This window comes from Theobroma cacao, chromosome 3 (assembly GCF_000208745.1).
Source record: "Theobroma cacao cultivar B97-61/B2 chromosome 3, Criollo_cocoa_genome_V2, whole genome shotgun sequence".
Lineage (NCBI taxonomy): Eukaryota > Viridiplantae > Streptophyta > Magnoliopsida > Malvales > Malvaceae > Theobroma > Theobroma cacao.
In genome coordinates this window covers 2,356,872-2,371,782 of record NC_030852.1, presented here as the reverse complement: position 1 = coordinate 2,371,782, position 14,911 = coordinate 2,356,872, and the positions used below count along the sequence as shown (strand labels likewise).

The 14,911-nt window shown below is 34.4% G+C and overlaps 2 protein-coding genes across 5 annotated transcripts; both read left to right on the top strand.

Moving 5' to 3' along the window:
* Positions 1–10,352, top strand: LOC18604136 (synaptotagmin-5). Of its 4 annotated transcripts, XR_001927242.1 has the most exons (15): positions 1–575; positions 1,462–1,536; positions 1,626–1,733; positions 3,211–3,243; positions 3,363–3,452; positions 4,131–4,256; positions 4,888–5,031; positions 5,419–5,835; positions 6,280–6,414; positions 7,047–7,268; positions 7,360–7,632; positions 8,086–8,220; positions 8,743–9,045; positions 9,569–9,862; positions 9,950–10,352. XR_001927242.1 is itself a non-coding variant. In XM_018118257.1 (14 exons), the coding sequence occupies exons 1-14, from the start codon at positions 384–386 to the stop codon at positions 9,782–9,784; spliced, it is 2,469 nt and encodes an 822-aa protein (XP_017973746.1). In that variant the 5' UTR covers positions 1–383; the 3' UTR covers positions 9,785–10,352. The 4 variants fall into 4 exon arrangements, 3 of the variants coding, with proteins under 3 accessions (XP_017973746.1, XP_017973747.1, XP_017973748.1); XM_018118257.1 differs by having other exon boundaries at positions 9,569–10,352; XM_018118258.1 differs by having other exon boundaries at positions 2–575; positions 7,050–7,268; positions 9,569–10,352.
* Positions 13,012–14,528, top strand: LOC18604134. Its single transcript, XM_007036475.2, has 5 exons — positions 13,012–13,482; positions 13,610–13,672; positions 13,787–13,873; positions 14,149–14,220; positions 14,338–14,528. The coding sequence occupies exons 1-5, from the start codon at positions 13,012–13,014 to the stop codon at positions 14,425–14,427; spliced, it is 783 nt and encodes a 260-aa protein (XP_007036537.2). The 3' UTR covers positions 14,428–14,528.

Genomic DNA, 14,911 nt, shown 5'->3' with positions numbered 1-14,911 from the left:
ATTAACTATAGTTTACAACATGTATGCCTTTTAGACTGACTTAGACTTTGCTCTCTCCTTCTGAACTGTTTTACAGGAAAATGGAAAGACATGGTGGGTGTCTTTGGATGGGTTTCTTTGGCTTCCTTTATTTGTATGGGGTTTAAACTTTCCTTATGATTATGAGTAAGACAACTGAATATTCTTGCTCATGATTCTTTGTCCTTTTGTTCCTTTAGAATTTTCATTCGTTTCATGGGGAATTTTCAAAGTTTGTTTCTTGTGGTGGGACAATGTTGAAAAGTACGGACTTTTTCTGGGTTTGAGACTAAGAGGAAAGTAAAACAGTTTTTCGTTGGGGGGAGAAGGATTGAAGATTGTTATTCTCTTTGGTGTTAACTGAAATGGGTGGAAGGAGAAAGAGAGCTTTGATGAATGTTGATGAAGTTGTGGACTTTTTCAACAACATCATAGTGGAGAAGCCTTATCTCTTTTTGTTGATCCCTTTTATTTTGATCTTCTGGGCTATAGAGAAATGGTTTTTCTCTCTGTCCAATTGGGTTCCTCTTGTTCTGGCCGTTTGGGCAACTATCCAGGCAAGTTCTTTTCTCATTGCTATGTCTTTTTCTTTCTTTTTTTGTTGTTGATTAATTTTTTTTTATTTGAGTTTTTCCTTTTTGATGTGTTTTATGATTAGTGGATATGAAGCAGCTTTGATGTTATGGGAGATTGTTTAGGAAATGATTGTTGATATGATTTATTTTGCTGCTTTCTGTTTATTTATTTACTTTATCTTTTGATCACAAGCTTGTTCAGTTACTGATTTGAATCTCTGTTACTTTTGACAAAAACAACAGTTCATCTTTGTAATTTTTGTTTTTCCACCGTCATATGGCCTGCTGGGCTTTTCATTGGCAAATAATTTTTCTGTGTTCTAAAAATTGTATTGTGATTCTATCGCATGCTTATCCTTCTTTTAGTAGGGGATTGATCTAGCAAGGGATATGGTCCTCAGCCTCTTACTAGATTTACGGCTAATAGGTTTTTGGAGATTCAGCTAGCTAGGAAGAAGCATTGACCAGATTTAGAGTGACTATATGTTAGTCCAATTGCTGTTTGCCTTCTTCATCAGGAAGGTCCCAAACCTTTGCCTTTTCATTTCTTTTCTTGGAAGGAGTCCTAAGTTGTTAGGTTTTCACTTGTGAGTTACTCTAAAATCAAAACCTAAGCCCTTTAATTGTGATTGTTGCTCATTCCTGTTATGTTTTTTTTCTTTTCTTGACTTTGGATTTTAGTTTGATACCAGTAGCTAATTTTTTTCTTTAGAAAACTATTTTCTAATATCTGAAAAAATTTTAAATAAAGAATAACTTTATATGTAGGGATTCATTATTCCCCCTCCCCAATCTGCTCAGGTTGTTATGGCAATCGATATTTGAAATCTTATGATGGTGACATAAGATATTTCTCTTCCATCTGCAGTATGGTAATTATCAACACCGAATGGTTGTTGAAGACTTGAATAAAAAGTGGAAGCGAGTCATACTAAATACCTCGGTACCTACTCTTTCCTTAGTTTTCTACTTCTTATAAAAAGTGAGTTTTTTCTGGTTAATCCTGTTTGATGACTTGGCATTTTTAAACAGCCAATAACACCATTGGAGCACTGTGAGTGGCTAAACAAGCTTTTAATGGAGATTTGGTTGAACTTCATGAATCCAAAGCTTTCGTTAAGGTTCCAGTCGATTGTTGAGGTGAGAATTCTGTAGTCCATTTTCATTGATTTTTAGTATACTACTCTGTATTGCGTATGTTTCTTCCTCTTTTGCTATTTTTTTGTCAATTTTATATATATTGAGAAAAGGATGGTTAATTTGATTGATTCTTTCAAATGTTAATGATCATTGTCAGCATCCTTCTCTAGATTGCAAGGCTGGACCTTGTTAACTAGCCTACTTCCTAAAGTCCTTTGGAAAGAAGAAAAAGGGGTGGGGGGGAAGAGTCAGGGTGTGGAGAGGATACTGCTTGTTGTGTAACTAACCATTGGTTCCCCCCACCCATCCCCACCCACCCACACACACACACACACACACACACACACACACACACACACACACAANCCCACCCACCCACCACACACACACACACACACACACACACACACACACACACACACACTAAAAAGAAGATAACAGCACTTATAGTAGAATGCGGTGAAAATTTAGAAACTTCTTCTGCATGCTAAACTCTGATTGAAGTTAGGTGAATTTGAGTTCAAATTGTAAATGAATTTAGTCTCACCACAGTTCCAGATTTAGGTATGTATATCTTATTGAAAACTTGCAGTATAATTGATCTTCTAGATCAACATATTGGACATTTGGATTGCCTGCTCTGATGACACACCCACACCTTGCGCGTATATGTACTTGGCAATGCTTAAATTTGCATGCCAATCTCAGCTGTAAATGGTTCTACTGATAGATAAGTCGAATGTTCCTCTATTGTTCTTTCTACTTTCTATTCCCTTTCTCTCCCTTTTGGAAGGGAAACATGGCGATGGGCAGGACGAGAATTTTGTCCCATTCTATTCTAACAAGAGTCTGATACGTGTGCCTATGATAGAGCCACCATCTTAGTAGCCAATATATCTAAATTTTTTTCAACATAGGGTGGTTTTTTGCCTTTAAAAGAATATTAATTTTCTTGTGAGACAATGATGTATATATTGCCGCCATTGATTTTACTAAGACATTAATGCTGAAACAAATTGTGTCATTGTTATTACCATTTTTTTTTTTGTATTAATCATGTTGATTTAAACAAAGAAACATGCATGGAGTGTATTACACCAATTTACTGTAGTAGAGATGGATGTTATTTTAATAAAGTGAGGTCCCCTAATCCTAGTGCAATCATTGAAAAGCTACCATGATGTTTTTAAACTAGGCCAAACAAAGTGTCTAGTATATGATGTGGTGTATATTTAGAGTGCAACCAAAAACCGATTGATAATAGCTATAACGGTCCAAGTTGAACAAAAGGCGACAACAAACCTCAAACTGAAATCTAAAGGCAATTAATATATTTTATATTTGAAGAAATAGTCTGTTGTGATCCTATGAGGTAGCATTAGTCTTAATTATTTTCATCCTCCAAGGGAAACTTGCAAGAACGTTTTTTAACTTCTTATTATGTAATCAAATTACTAATTAAATTTTTTGCATGCAGAAACGCTTGAAACATCGCAAATCAAGACTCATTGTAAGTGATCTAGTTTTCATTCATTTTTCAAGAAAAAAAGTTCGAGCTAACAGTTTGTCTCTTTTGATTGATGCTAATGGTATAATAAATGTTCACCAAGGAAACTATTTTTCATGTAGGAAAAAGTGGAATTGCTGGAGTTTTCACTAGGTTCATCTCCACCTTGCTTGGGTCTTCATGGGACTCGCTGGTCAACTTCAGGTGATCAGGTTTGGGTTCTGGTTTAGCTATTACAAATTTAGTAATAACTTGTTATCCAAGTTCATTTTCTTTTCTTGTTCACACATTGAACAAATGAAGGGAGGTATCAGGTAGAGTTCGTCATCACTGCTTCCATCTCTGGCAAGTTAGCCATGTTTCTGGCATTTTAGTGCTTAATTTGCAATTGTTCTGAGGCGAATTAGGAATCAGTCAAAGATGTTTTTAGAGAAAACACTTTTCTGTTTGCTTCACCTGGTTTCGTGCTTGAATTAGATGTTGAATCAAATAATAGATAGCTGGATGAATTATCAGCTATCGCTGTGGTTTTTAAATTTTTTTTTGTACCTTGTATTCTTTAAAATCTTTGTCCAGTGGGAAAGAAAGTGAGAGAAAACAAGCCTAATAAGAAAGGACATAAAAAAGATGACACCATCAAATTAAAGTGAGTGGAGAGGGAACTCTAAACTGGAGAACCAAAGAAAAGAAACATGACAGCAGGATAAGGAAATGTTTCACTGTGTTATTTGGGAATCTATACGAACTCAGTTAGATACTGGATCTCGTTTAGTGCATAAGAGTATAGCTTTCTCATAATAGTTTGGTCTTTGTAATGGTTTATTTTCTGTCCCCTGAGAAGTGAAATATATCTGTGATCTTCACAAAGCATTTCTTGTTTCTTTTGACAGCGAGTTATGCGCTTGGGCTTTGACTGGGACACCACTGACATTAGCATTATGTTGCTTGCCAAGGTGGCCAAGCCATTCTTTGGAACTGCAAAAATTGTTATAAACAGCCTTCACATCAAGGGTGATGTACGTTGAACAGCTTCCTCTTTGTTTTTCTTCTTTTTTCCTTTCATAGGACAATGAAGCCCTATCTAACAACTTGATCAATTTGATGGATTGATTTGTTATTCTACTGTAAGGAGTCTTCTAATATGAAAGATTGACGAGTTCTTTTAGGAATGCTTCTGCTAGATAAATTTGTTATTTCACTTTTAACTGATTTTCATCCTCTGGGTTTGTTTATGAGTCTAGTCTATGACACTTGATTGGACTTACTGTTTGATTTCTCTTTGTTCACTGTCTTCAGTCTTGACATGTTTGTAATCAAATCATTGCTATGTCTGTAGAGCTTTCTAATATGGATCTTAAGTAATGGCAACTAACTTTTGATGATAAAAGATGAGAAAACACACACATACGCACACAAAAAAGTAACAAGAGTGCAATTGAAAAAAAAAAAAATTCCATTATCTATATATAAAAAGAATATGTTCTTTCACTCATTTTCTTGGCTTCCTTTACTGTTGCTTCATGCTTCAAAAGGCTGTCATCCAATATACCAGCTTATTCTAAAGTTGAATAGAGTTTTAAATGGTATTGACTCTCTGCATGACTAAATTTCAATCTATTGATATTTTAACTTATTTACATTCTGCAGCTTCTCTTGATGCCAATTCTGGCTGGGAAAGCAATTTTGTACTCATTTATATCTACTCCTGAAGTAAGGATAACAGTTGCTTTTGGAAGTGGAGGAAGCCAATCACTACCTGCAACAGAGCTGCCTGGTGTTTCTTCTTGGTTGGTATGTTTTTTTCAATACTTTTCTCTTTCTTTGTTTTTGTTTTTTGTAAGAGAGGATTAACTTGAAAAGCTGCTATTTCTATAACTAAAAAAAAACATGGACGCTTCAAATCTAGATGTTCTGATTCTAAAAGAGGAAAACATTAGTTTTGTCTGATATGTTTTAGTGTAATCAGTTGGTTCTATATTACCTATTTTCACCTCCTGCTCTACACAAGTAATGCTTTCATTTAGAATTGCTGGTCCTAACATTTTTCTCTGACTTATGCCCACAACTAGTCATAAATGCTTTCAATATATTGTTGCAAATCCAACAGGTCATTTTGATAATTTTTAGCTCTTAATTTCCAGTAGTGGGCTAATTTTATTTTCATTTTTCTTGATGCAGGTTAAACTTTTGACTGACACCTTATCTAAGACAATGGTTGAACCTCGCCGTCAATGTTTCTCTTTACCTACTGTAGATTTAAGGAAGAAGGCTGTTGGTGGTATTATATATGTGACAGTCATTTCAGCAAGTAAACTTTCTAGAAGTAGCTTGAGAGGAAGCCCAACAAGAAGGCAACCAAGTTTTGCTGTAGATGGTTTAGAAGATCACTTTGATGATAAAGATCTACAGACATTTGTTGAAGTTGAGTTAGGAGAGTTAACCAGAAGAACATATGTCAGGCCAGGCTCTAGTCCTCAATGGGATTCAACATTTAACATGGTTTTACATGATAATACAGGCACTGTTCGATTCCATCTCTATGAGCGTACTCCTGGCAGTGTGAAGTATGACTATCTAGCAAGTTGTGAGATTAAGGTATTGTCAACTTTGATACTAATTTATAAAAACTTCTAAAGCCAAAGGTTGATCTATGACTTTAGGTGGTTTTGTATGTGGTGCAAGTGAAATGCATGTAACATGTTTTGGACTTAGGGACAGCTCTGGGGAATTAAATTTACTCAATGTTAAAGATGTCAGACACTTGCTTTGTTTTGACAATGCTGCATAATTACATTTTAATAGGAGGTCTAGATTGGATAAGTAAACTGTATTTATCTATTTTGCTTGTGTCTGATTTTCCTGTTTTCAAGCTTCCAACTTTTGAAAAATAACTAACAGATGAATGTGCCAGAGGAACATGCCATTGAGTATTGACTGTAACATATATTCATCCTACAACCTTCTAATTTTCAAGACATTTTTTATGATCATATTTTATGGCACTGGTAAGTTGATTTTTTTTTCCTGTCCATTGAGCAGATGAAATATGTTTCAGATGATTCCACGATATTTTGGGCAGTAGGCCCAGATTCTGGTGTAATAGCCAGGCATTCTGAAGTTTGTGGCAAGGAAGTTGAAATGGTTCTTCCATTTGAAGGGGTCAATGCAGGGAAGGTACAGTGCAATTTACTTTTTTACTTGTTATTTTTAATCAATAAGCATATTGCTGATACTGATATTGAATGGTAAAGGGATGGAATTCATAAGAAGAAATATGGTGATGATGGGTTATGTTTTTTTTAAAGATGTTTGCATATTGTAAGTTCATTGTGTAATGGGGATATCATGGGTGCAGGAAACCTTTGCTTGTTGCTTTGGAAACCTTGATGGTTGAGGACTCAAATTTTGCTACAATAGACATTTTTTTGAATAAATCAGCCATGAATCCCTAGACTTCTGGCTGACCAACTAAGATTTGCTACTGATTGATCTAACAAGAATGACATAATTGTTGGATTTGAATTCTACTCCACCAAATCATTAGTAAATCTGTTGTTTTTATTTGTCATTATTAAGGTAGTAACAGTCGAACAATTTAGCATTCTGTCTCAGTAGGGATGTAGTTTGCTTTTCCGCACTAACAATGTGTCTTGCCAACAACTGGGTGTGTTTTTGGTTTTAATGTTGAATGAATACTATAAATAGTTCATGCATGAGGTATAACTATGAATTTCTTTAGTAGAGAACTAAAATAATGAGTTGCATGTGTGCTGACTAAAACTGTTCTCTTGTTTGTATACATTTAGCAGTTGGCAGTCAGGCTTGTGGTAAAAGAATGGCAATTTTCTGATGGTTCTCATAGCTTCAACAACTTCCGTGTTAGGTCACAACCAACGCTGAATGGGTCATCAAATTTCCTTTCAAGAACTGGAAGGAAAATTAATGTAACTGTTGTGGAAGGGAAGGATATTGTTACAAAAGACAAATTTGGAAAGTGTAACCCCTATGTTAAATTGCAGTATGGAAAGGTAGCTTTTAATGTTCCAGTTGAGGTTACAAGTGTGATAGTGCACATGTAGTTATGATTATCCTTATCTTTGCTATGAACCTTCTTTTCAGGTTCTCCAGAAAACAAGGACAGCACACTCTTTTAATCCTATCTGGAATCAGAAGTTTGAGTTTGATGAAATAGGAGGTGGTGAATACCTGAAGATAAAATGCTACACTGAAGAGGTCTTTGGAGATGACAGCATTGGTAGTGCACGGATAAATCTCGAGGGACTGGTAGAAGGGTCAGTGAGGGATGTGTGGGTCCCTCTTGAGAAAGTGAATTCAGGAGAACTAAGGATCCAGATAGAAGCAGTTAGCATTGATGACTATGAAGGATCAAGGGTAACTTTTTATTAGCGTGAAGGGAAAGACCATTCCTGTAATTTTATTATTAAAGAAAAAAAATTAAAGTGTGCCCTTTCTACTTTACATGCTCTTTTATAAGTGCGCAAAAGTATACAAACTTACAGAAAGGAGTAAAGAAATGGGGTAGTATGAATAGCACTGGCCATAAGAACTTTACCGGGAAAAAGAATTAAATATAATATATGATGTTTGAGATATAGGCTTAATTGTCAAAAGAAACTACAAGCATATGTGTACATGTATTCATTGAACATGGTTATGTGCATAGTGTGAGCTGGGTCGCACTTTTGGACTTACCTGCTTGGCCTGTCTGATACTACAGTTGAAACAAGCAAATCTGACAATCTCTATGCTTACTAGTTGATGATCTTCCATCTCAAGTGTGACTGTGCTAATATGTGTTTCTCTTTTTTTTTTCTTTTCTTCAAGGGTTCTGCATATCCAGGTAATGGCTGGATCGAACTTGTGCTTGTTGAAGCAAGAGACCTAATAGCTGCTGATCTAAGGGGGACAAGTGATCCATACGTGAGGGTGCATTATGGAAACTTGAAGAGACGAACAAAGGTTTTGAGACAACATATAACTTTTCTCTGTTATTCTCACTGTCTCTGTTTTTTTCTCTTTGGGGTGGGGGGGGGGTGGTGTTTCTATATTAATAATAAGGTGGTTGTTGGCTAGAAGTTTTAGTGCCCTTCAGAATTTTGAAACAGTTGCTTCTTACTTTGGCTGTCTAAAAAAAAGGATTTGAATGATGCATTTTTTTTTTTATATTTTTCATTTTACTTTTTCCTTTGTTTCTTTTGAATTGTGTTTTTTTTTTGTTGGTTACTGATAATTGCATGATCTTTCTCACCATTTCGCTTCTTCTCATCCTTCATTAAACAGGCTTGTATCTTTTGCTTCTTAAAATTCCTATGAAATGAATTGCAGTAACAATTGGCATGTATGGTGTTGGATATTTATATCTTGTCCATATTCTGCAACTGAATTACTTATATTATAGAATCTTGTCTGTTCACTTTCAATTTTTTCTGTTGATCCTGTATGCTTCAATAGTTCTTAACTGTTCCATGGATTGCCTTTCAGGTTATGTACAGAACATTGAATCCTCAGTGGCATCAAACTTTGGAATTCCCTGATGATGGTAGTCCCTTGGAGTTGCATGTGAAAGACCACAATGCCTTGCTACCGACATCCAACATAGGTGATTGTGTTGTAGAATATCAGAGACTGCCTCCAAATGAGATGTCTGACAAGTGGATACCGCTTCAAGGGGTCAAAAGGGGAGAGATTCATGTTCAGGTTACGAGAAAAGTCCCAGAATTACTGAAGAGACCTAGTCTGGACCCTGAACCATCCTTAACAAAAGCACATCAAATATCAAGCCAGGTGAAAGCTGTTGTTGGTGTTGATTTATACATGGCCATATATATTATTCTATGCACAATCACGAAATTCCTTATCTAAATTAACTTTTTTTTCAAAGTTTACATGACTTCTAAAATATGGTAGAAGTATTGGACATTGTCACACTGCAAATTTTTTTTGTAAAATGAATTATGATCTGGCAAGTTCAACATCAAGTCATGATATATTGCGGTCAACACAGTATGTAAAGGCTGTTTTTCAACAGGTTTTACTTAGCAGTCTGGACTTGGAAATATTGCCACTACAAACCAATTTTCGTATGGGCAAATTGGATTTTTATTGTAGCATTCACCTGGTTAACTTTTTTCTATATGACTTGTTAATATATAAGGTAAGAATGAAAAAGCAAAGATTTAATTTATTCGTTACTAGGATTTTTTTTTTCTTTTGTAGTTTATCATTTATCACTCATGAACTATGCTTGTGAATAAATCAAACAATTTCAAACTCTGACATATATTTTATTTTAAATGAGTTTGTACAGATGAAACAAATGATGATCAAGCTTCAGTCTTCAATTGAGGATAGCAACCTTGAAGGAGTCTCAAATCCATTGAGTGAACTTGAAGCTCTTCAAGATTTGCAAGAAGAATACATGGTACAGCTTGAGACTGAGCAAATGCTTCTACTCAACAAGATAAAGGAGCTTGGTCAGGAAATTTTGAACTCATCACCTTCTAGAAGATCTTCTGGAAGTTGAGGCAAATCTTTACTACAAATCAAGATCATTTACTCTCAATATAGTTTTCCTTACCCAGAAATCCTTATAGATAAGATGGTGAATATCATGCTCAAACTAATAATCTTCACAGAACACTCCAACTCCCTGCTGTGTAATATGGTTGCATAATTCCTTTTTTGGCAGCAAATCCTGAATAGGCATCACCTCCTCATAGTACCATTCCCCCTTTTTTGAATTTCAACTTGACAACTTCTGGTCGCCAAGCATCTGCAAATGTGGATCTACCTTTCCATTTAGCCTTGCCACGTGATGGACGGTTAACCAATTCGTTAGAAGATGTCATGGTTGGTTATTTTTTGCCTCTATGATGCACATAAAGAAAGAAGAATCTCAAAAGCAAGAACATTGGATCTCGATCTTTGTGTTTAGATGTTATACTCTTCTTGCTACACTTAGTTTAACATTCCTGTCGTGTATATGTACTTGCAAGGTTTGAATGAATAACTGTCTTAACATTAAATCAGCCATGAAGAACTCTTTAGTTTCCTCCATAAACAATGATATATGGATGCTCCGTTATCCTCAAGCAATGCACCATTGGGACTGAAGCATATATCACGTATAATTGTTTCATGAATGCATGTAATGATATTTACAATTTTGGCAGTCTAACAAGCATCAATACCAGAAATATTGGAGTCACCAAAGTTCTTGGATACGGCAGATCGATGTAGTCCTGGTATCATGTACAGCTGAACTCTGTTGGTAAACTGTGTGGTTTTGCAGCCATGCCAATGGCATGGTATCAGTGTTTCTGGTTCAAGGTAACACAAATATATTTTCTAAGGGAATAAGGATTCCTATTCAGGGATTGCATAATGATTCTTGAAGTGGTTCAAATGCTAATAGTAGCAGGGATAACTAAATCATGAATTTGATTAATTTAGGCTCCAATTAATTGTTTTACTACTTATATTGGATTTGTTATTCACCATTACCACAATTTGTAACTAGAAATTGCATCATTAGCCAAAGGATGGCTTACTTTTAGTGCATATCAACCTTCAAATGCCAATTAGGTGTAAAAAGCCATGCTATCATCTTATGCCACTGAGGTATAAAGCCTTGTTATCATACTAGTAGGGACAAACTGACTACAAATAATGATATTAGGTTGTAATTTCATGCAAAAATAAATAAAAACTTACCCTAAATTTCATTATTGAATCACATAATATTCACATTCTTCTACAACATTTTAAAACTTGCAAATTATTGTATTTAAATCAAGTTTTTTTCCTTTATTGTTATTATATACTTAATTCACTAATCAATTAATATTTTATTAGAAGGTATCTTATTCATTGGTATACACTGTAGGCTATATAGAATCTTCATGCTAAAACCTACTGAGTTTACCTGTTGCATGCCAATTGAAAACAACAAAATAGGAGGCCATATCAATTGAAAACATAGAAATTCTTTACGAATTGTCATGGAATAACAACCAAGTCTACAGCTAACTAAAATCAAACTGGCCATCTAAATTTTCAAGTCACTACAGTTCATGCGGAAGGTATACTTTCTGGTGTCAACCAGACTGGTCTGTGACCCTGACAATACTAGATTCTTGAGAACAAAAGACAGCCCTAAGCTTAATGAATGAGATGACAAAATTCGAAATCTTTGTTAGAGAAAGCTAATTAAAGTAAAGAGCAATAGATGTTCCACTCTTGAAGGAGGCTTATATATAAAGAGAGTCTGTCCTAATTCTAGGGCTTATGAACCTTCAAGGGCAAGAAAATGGAAGTAAATTACAATATTTGTACTAAACTTACATTTTATTCCCATATTAGTCATTAAATAGTTTCAGATTTGGCGAAAACAATTTTTGATTTCTTGAAAATAATTAAATATTTTAACAAATCAATGCAGAATTTAATTGTGCATGTGTCATTAAGGTTTTTTTTTTTTTATAAAAAAAGCATAGAGAAATTTATTAATAAAAATAAAGGAGTACAAACCACTCTAATTGCAACAACAAAAAGATGACCTCCAAGCTCAAACACAAGTATCAGAAACTGCCTGCACCACAACCACGAATAGAAGAACAATGTACAGACTCCAAGAACAGGCGCATGGAAGCTTGGAACTACCCAAGCAACAGCAATAATATAAGCTTTAAACAGCCCTACGTAACTTAGACATTGCCGCATTACTATAGAGAAATTTGACTTGAACAATGACAGAACTGGAGGAATGGACAAGACCAGAAGAGCCTGAAACACACAACCAAACATAAAAGTCAGACTCCAAGAACACCCAGCAACAATAATAGCAACAAAATCAGCAGCAAAAACACCCTCGGAACACAAGAAACATTCATCAAGCACCTTGAAATCAAAGGCAAAAGCACAACACCAAAACAAAGTCCGGAAGGTAGAATCCATCTCAACATAGTATATATGGAAACAGGCACCATCAATTCTGAAAATCAGAAACCAAACCTCCATAATGGCGCTCTTTCTTCCAATCAAGATATGACCATTCTCTCTATATTATTTTGCTATCTTTCCTGTAGAGTGTTCTCTTGAAATTTTATAATATACACATGCATTTATCAATAAATTTCTTTATCTACCATTGTTTAACCTTTTGGTTACTTTGTGTTCCCAGGGTGGCATGGAACCTTCGCAAAGAGACAGAGCATGCAGCAGCAACACCTTGTCATGACGCCCCTAATAAACCAAACGGTGTTTGCTCGATAATCTGCAAATGGTTCAATAATTTGTCGCTTTGTGCTGTTACTTTTCTTTTAAGTCTGTTGAAAAATTGAATAATTGTGCCTTATAGAAACAAACAGTTGTGTCTGTTGAAAACATACAGGCGTGTATGTTGGGAGAAACAATTTTTTCTTATAAATAAATGAGATTTTTTGTCTTTTGAACATGAATGAAAAGAAAAAACAATTTATAATAATTCTCTCCATTTTTTTTTTCAAATTTTTCTTCCATTGCTGCAAAAGAAAATAAGAATTCTATAGAAGTTTGATAAATTTTTGTTTTTCAAGTACATTAAAAACATAAATCTTATTTTTTTTTGTTGCAACCCTTCTTAAAGTGAATTTATTCCTTTTACTTCTTTTAAATTTGCAACACCCTTTTTCCTTATCACCCACCTCTGTCAATAATTTGTCAAAACTCTTTCTTCATAAGGATAAAACGAAAACATTGAAAACCATAATGATGAATAGTTCAGACTTGTTTGACAATGCCACTAATACTGAGAAAGAGGTCGCCAATATCTTGCTAGAACTGCCTAGGTTATTTATAGAACCTATTGTTCCAAAAAGGAGATTTAGAGTAAGAAGATCAGTCCTTAAAGAAAGCCCTTCTCTTCCTATAGAAGATCATAGTGTTGCTTCACAGTTGGAAACTCCTACATGTAATGGTGAGAATGAGAATGAGAATTCAAACCGTGATACTGACGATCAACGCATCCCTTATATTGAAGAGAATTCTTCCGAAATCAAAGTTCAATCTGCAAGCCTTGAACCAACCACTTCCCAACACAAGGTTATAAAAATAAAATTTAACCCTCCTTCTGAAATTCATTATTCTCAGAAACAAATACAAATTGAAGATAAACCTCCCAAACTTAAAGCAGATATTCATCCTAAAGGTCTTATGATCATAAACAAGACTTGCAACGAAAGGGTAAGTCTATTTCTTCATTAATTTTTCACTAGTATATAGTCATGTCTATAAATGAAAGGATTTGGTTGTTGGCTGTGTTCATCAAGCTCTATAAAATGATTTTTCCTTTTCTTTTCCTTGTTCTCAGGCCAAAGATGAAATTGAAGAAGGATTGGGTAAATCAGTTGTGCCCAAAGGTCATTTACTTCGGGTAGGTTTCAAATTTCCTCTAAATATCCTCTATTTGTTCACAGCTTTTGTTTTTTTTTTGGGTTTTTAACCTTCAAATTACATCATTAATTTGTACAAAAAAAAAATGATTAAGGGGTCCGGAAAAATCAAAGCAGAGACAAGCACAGTGCCAGAGGCTAGTAAAGTCTTCGTACCTAGTAAAAAGCGCGACAAGAGAAAGGTAATTTTCTGCTTCATTACTGCTCTCCTCTCTCTTACAAGATTAAAGATTGAGTACAAACAATCTTGTAAGTTTGATAGTAAATCTAGAGATGCCCCTTGTTGTAATCCATAAATATCTTCCAAAGTATCTCAAGAATTAAAGCAAGAAATCGAAGAGAAATGGAATTTATGAGAAGAGAAAGTAATTTAAAACACTCTAAAAATATTTTTTACAATTATTTTAAAATAAGTATTTTTTAATTGTAATTAAAAAAAAAGATTTGAATTTTACAGTCGATAGAAGAATTGAAAAAAGAATTGGCATTATTGGAACAACGAAAACGTGGTCTTTTAAAAGTTTTGGAGGTATGTAAATCTTAATTTACATTTTGATTTTCATAGAATTTTAATTTATTCCTTTTCTATATTCAAAACCAACGTGTAATAACTGTTTGTAATTTCTTTGCACAACTGTTTAATCAGTCGAAAGAGAATGTAAAGGAGCACTTGGAAAAGAGAAAAGCTCTCAAGTTGCAGCAGAAGGCCCTTAAACTACAGGAAGCAAAACCATGAATAGTAAAATTACGAGACAACTTAATAATATTTTTTTGTTTTTTGGATTATGAGGAAGACAAGATTTGGAATCGAAAACCCTAAATGATCGTATAACTGTACTGTGAAATTAGAATTTTTATTTTTATTTTTAGATATTCCAAATTCTATGTATGTAATTATATCTTCGTTCTTAGTAAAAGAGTGCCAAGAGAAAGGTAATTTCCTGCTTCACTACTGTTCTCGTCTCTCTTAATTTCCAAGTGCATAATTTCATTATTGAGCTTATGTGTTAAAATTTATATGTATAAATTCATAGCAATTATCTCAAGTTTTAAAATTAAGTTTGTCATTCATTACATTAGTCCCAAGAGGAATTAATCCAAGGTTGATTAATGAACTTTGCCCTATTATGGTTTGGAAGTATTTACAAGATTGTATTGAATCTACTTGTAAATAGATTTAGAATGGTGATTGGGGACGTAATTGGTGACCATCAATTTGC

Bases quoted from the DNA above. Each gene is read 5' to 3' on its own strand.
- LOC18604136 (XM_018118257.1), top strand. From the start codon at position 384: ATGGGTGGAAGGAGAAAGAGAGCTTTGATGAATGTTGATGAAGTTGTG. The intron at 1,537-1,625 runs GTACCTACTCTT...ATTTTTAAACAG, and splicing joins GAGTCATACTAAATACCTCG to CCAATAACACCATTGGAGCA. The intron at 8,221-8,742 runs GTTTTGAGACAA...ATTGCCTTTCAG, and splicing joins ACTTGAAGAGACGAACAAAG to GTTATGTACAGAACATTGAA.
- LOC18604134 (XM_007036475.2), top strand. From the start codon at position 13,012: ATGAATAGTTCAGACTTGTTTGACAATGCCACTAATACTGAGAAAGAG. The intron at 13,673-13,786 runs GTAGGTTTCAAA...AAAATGATTAAG, and splicing joins CCAAAGGTCATTTACTTCGG to GGGTCCGGAAAAATCAAAGC. The intron at 13,874-14,148 runs GTAATTTTCTGC...TGAATTTTACAG, and splicing joins AAAAGCGCGACAAGAGAAAG to TCGATAGAAGAATTGAAAAA.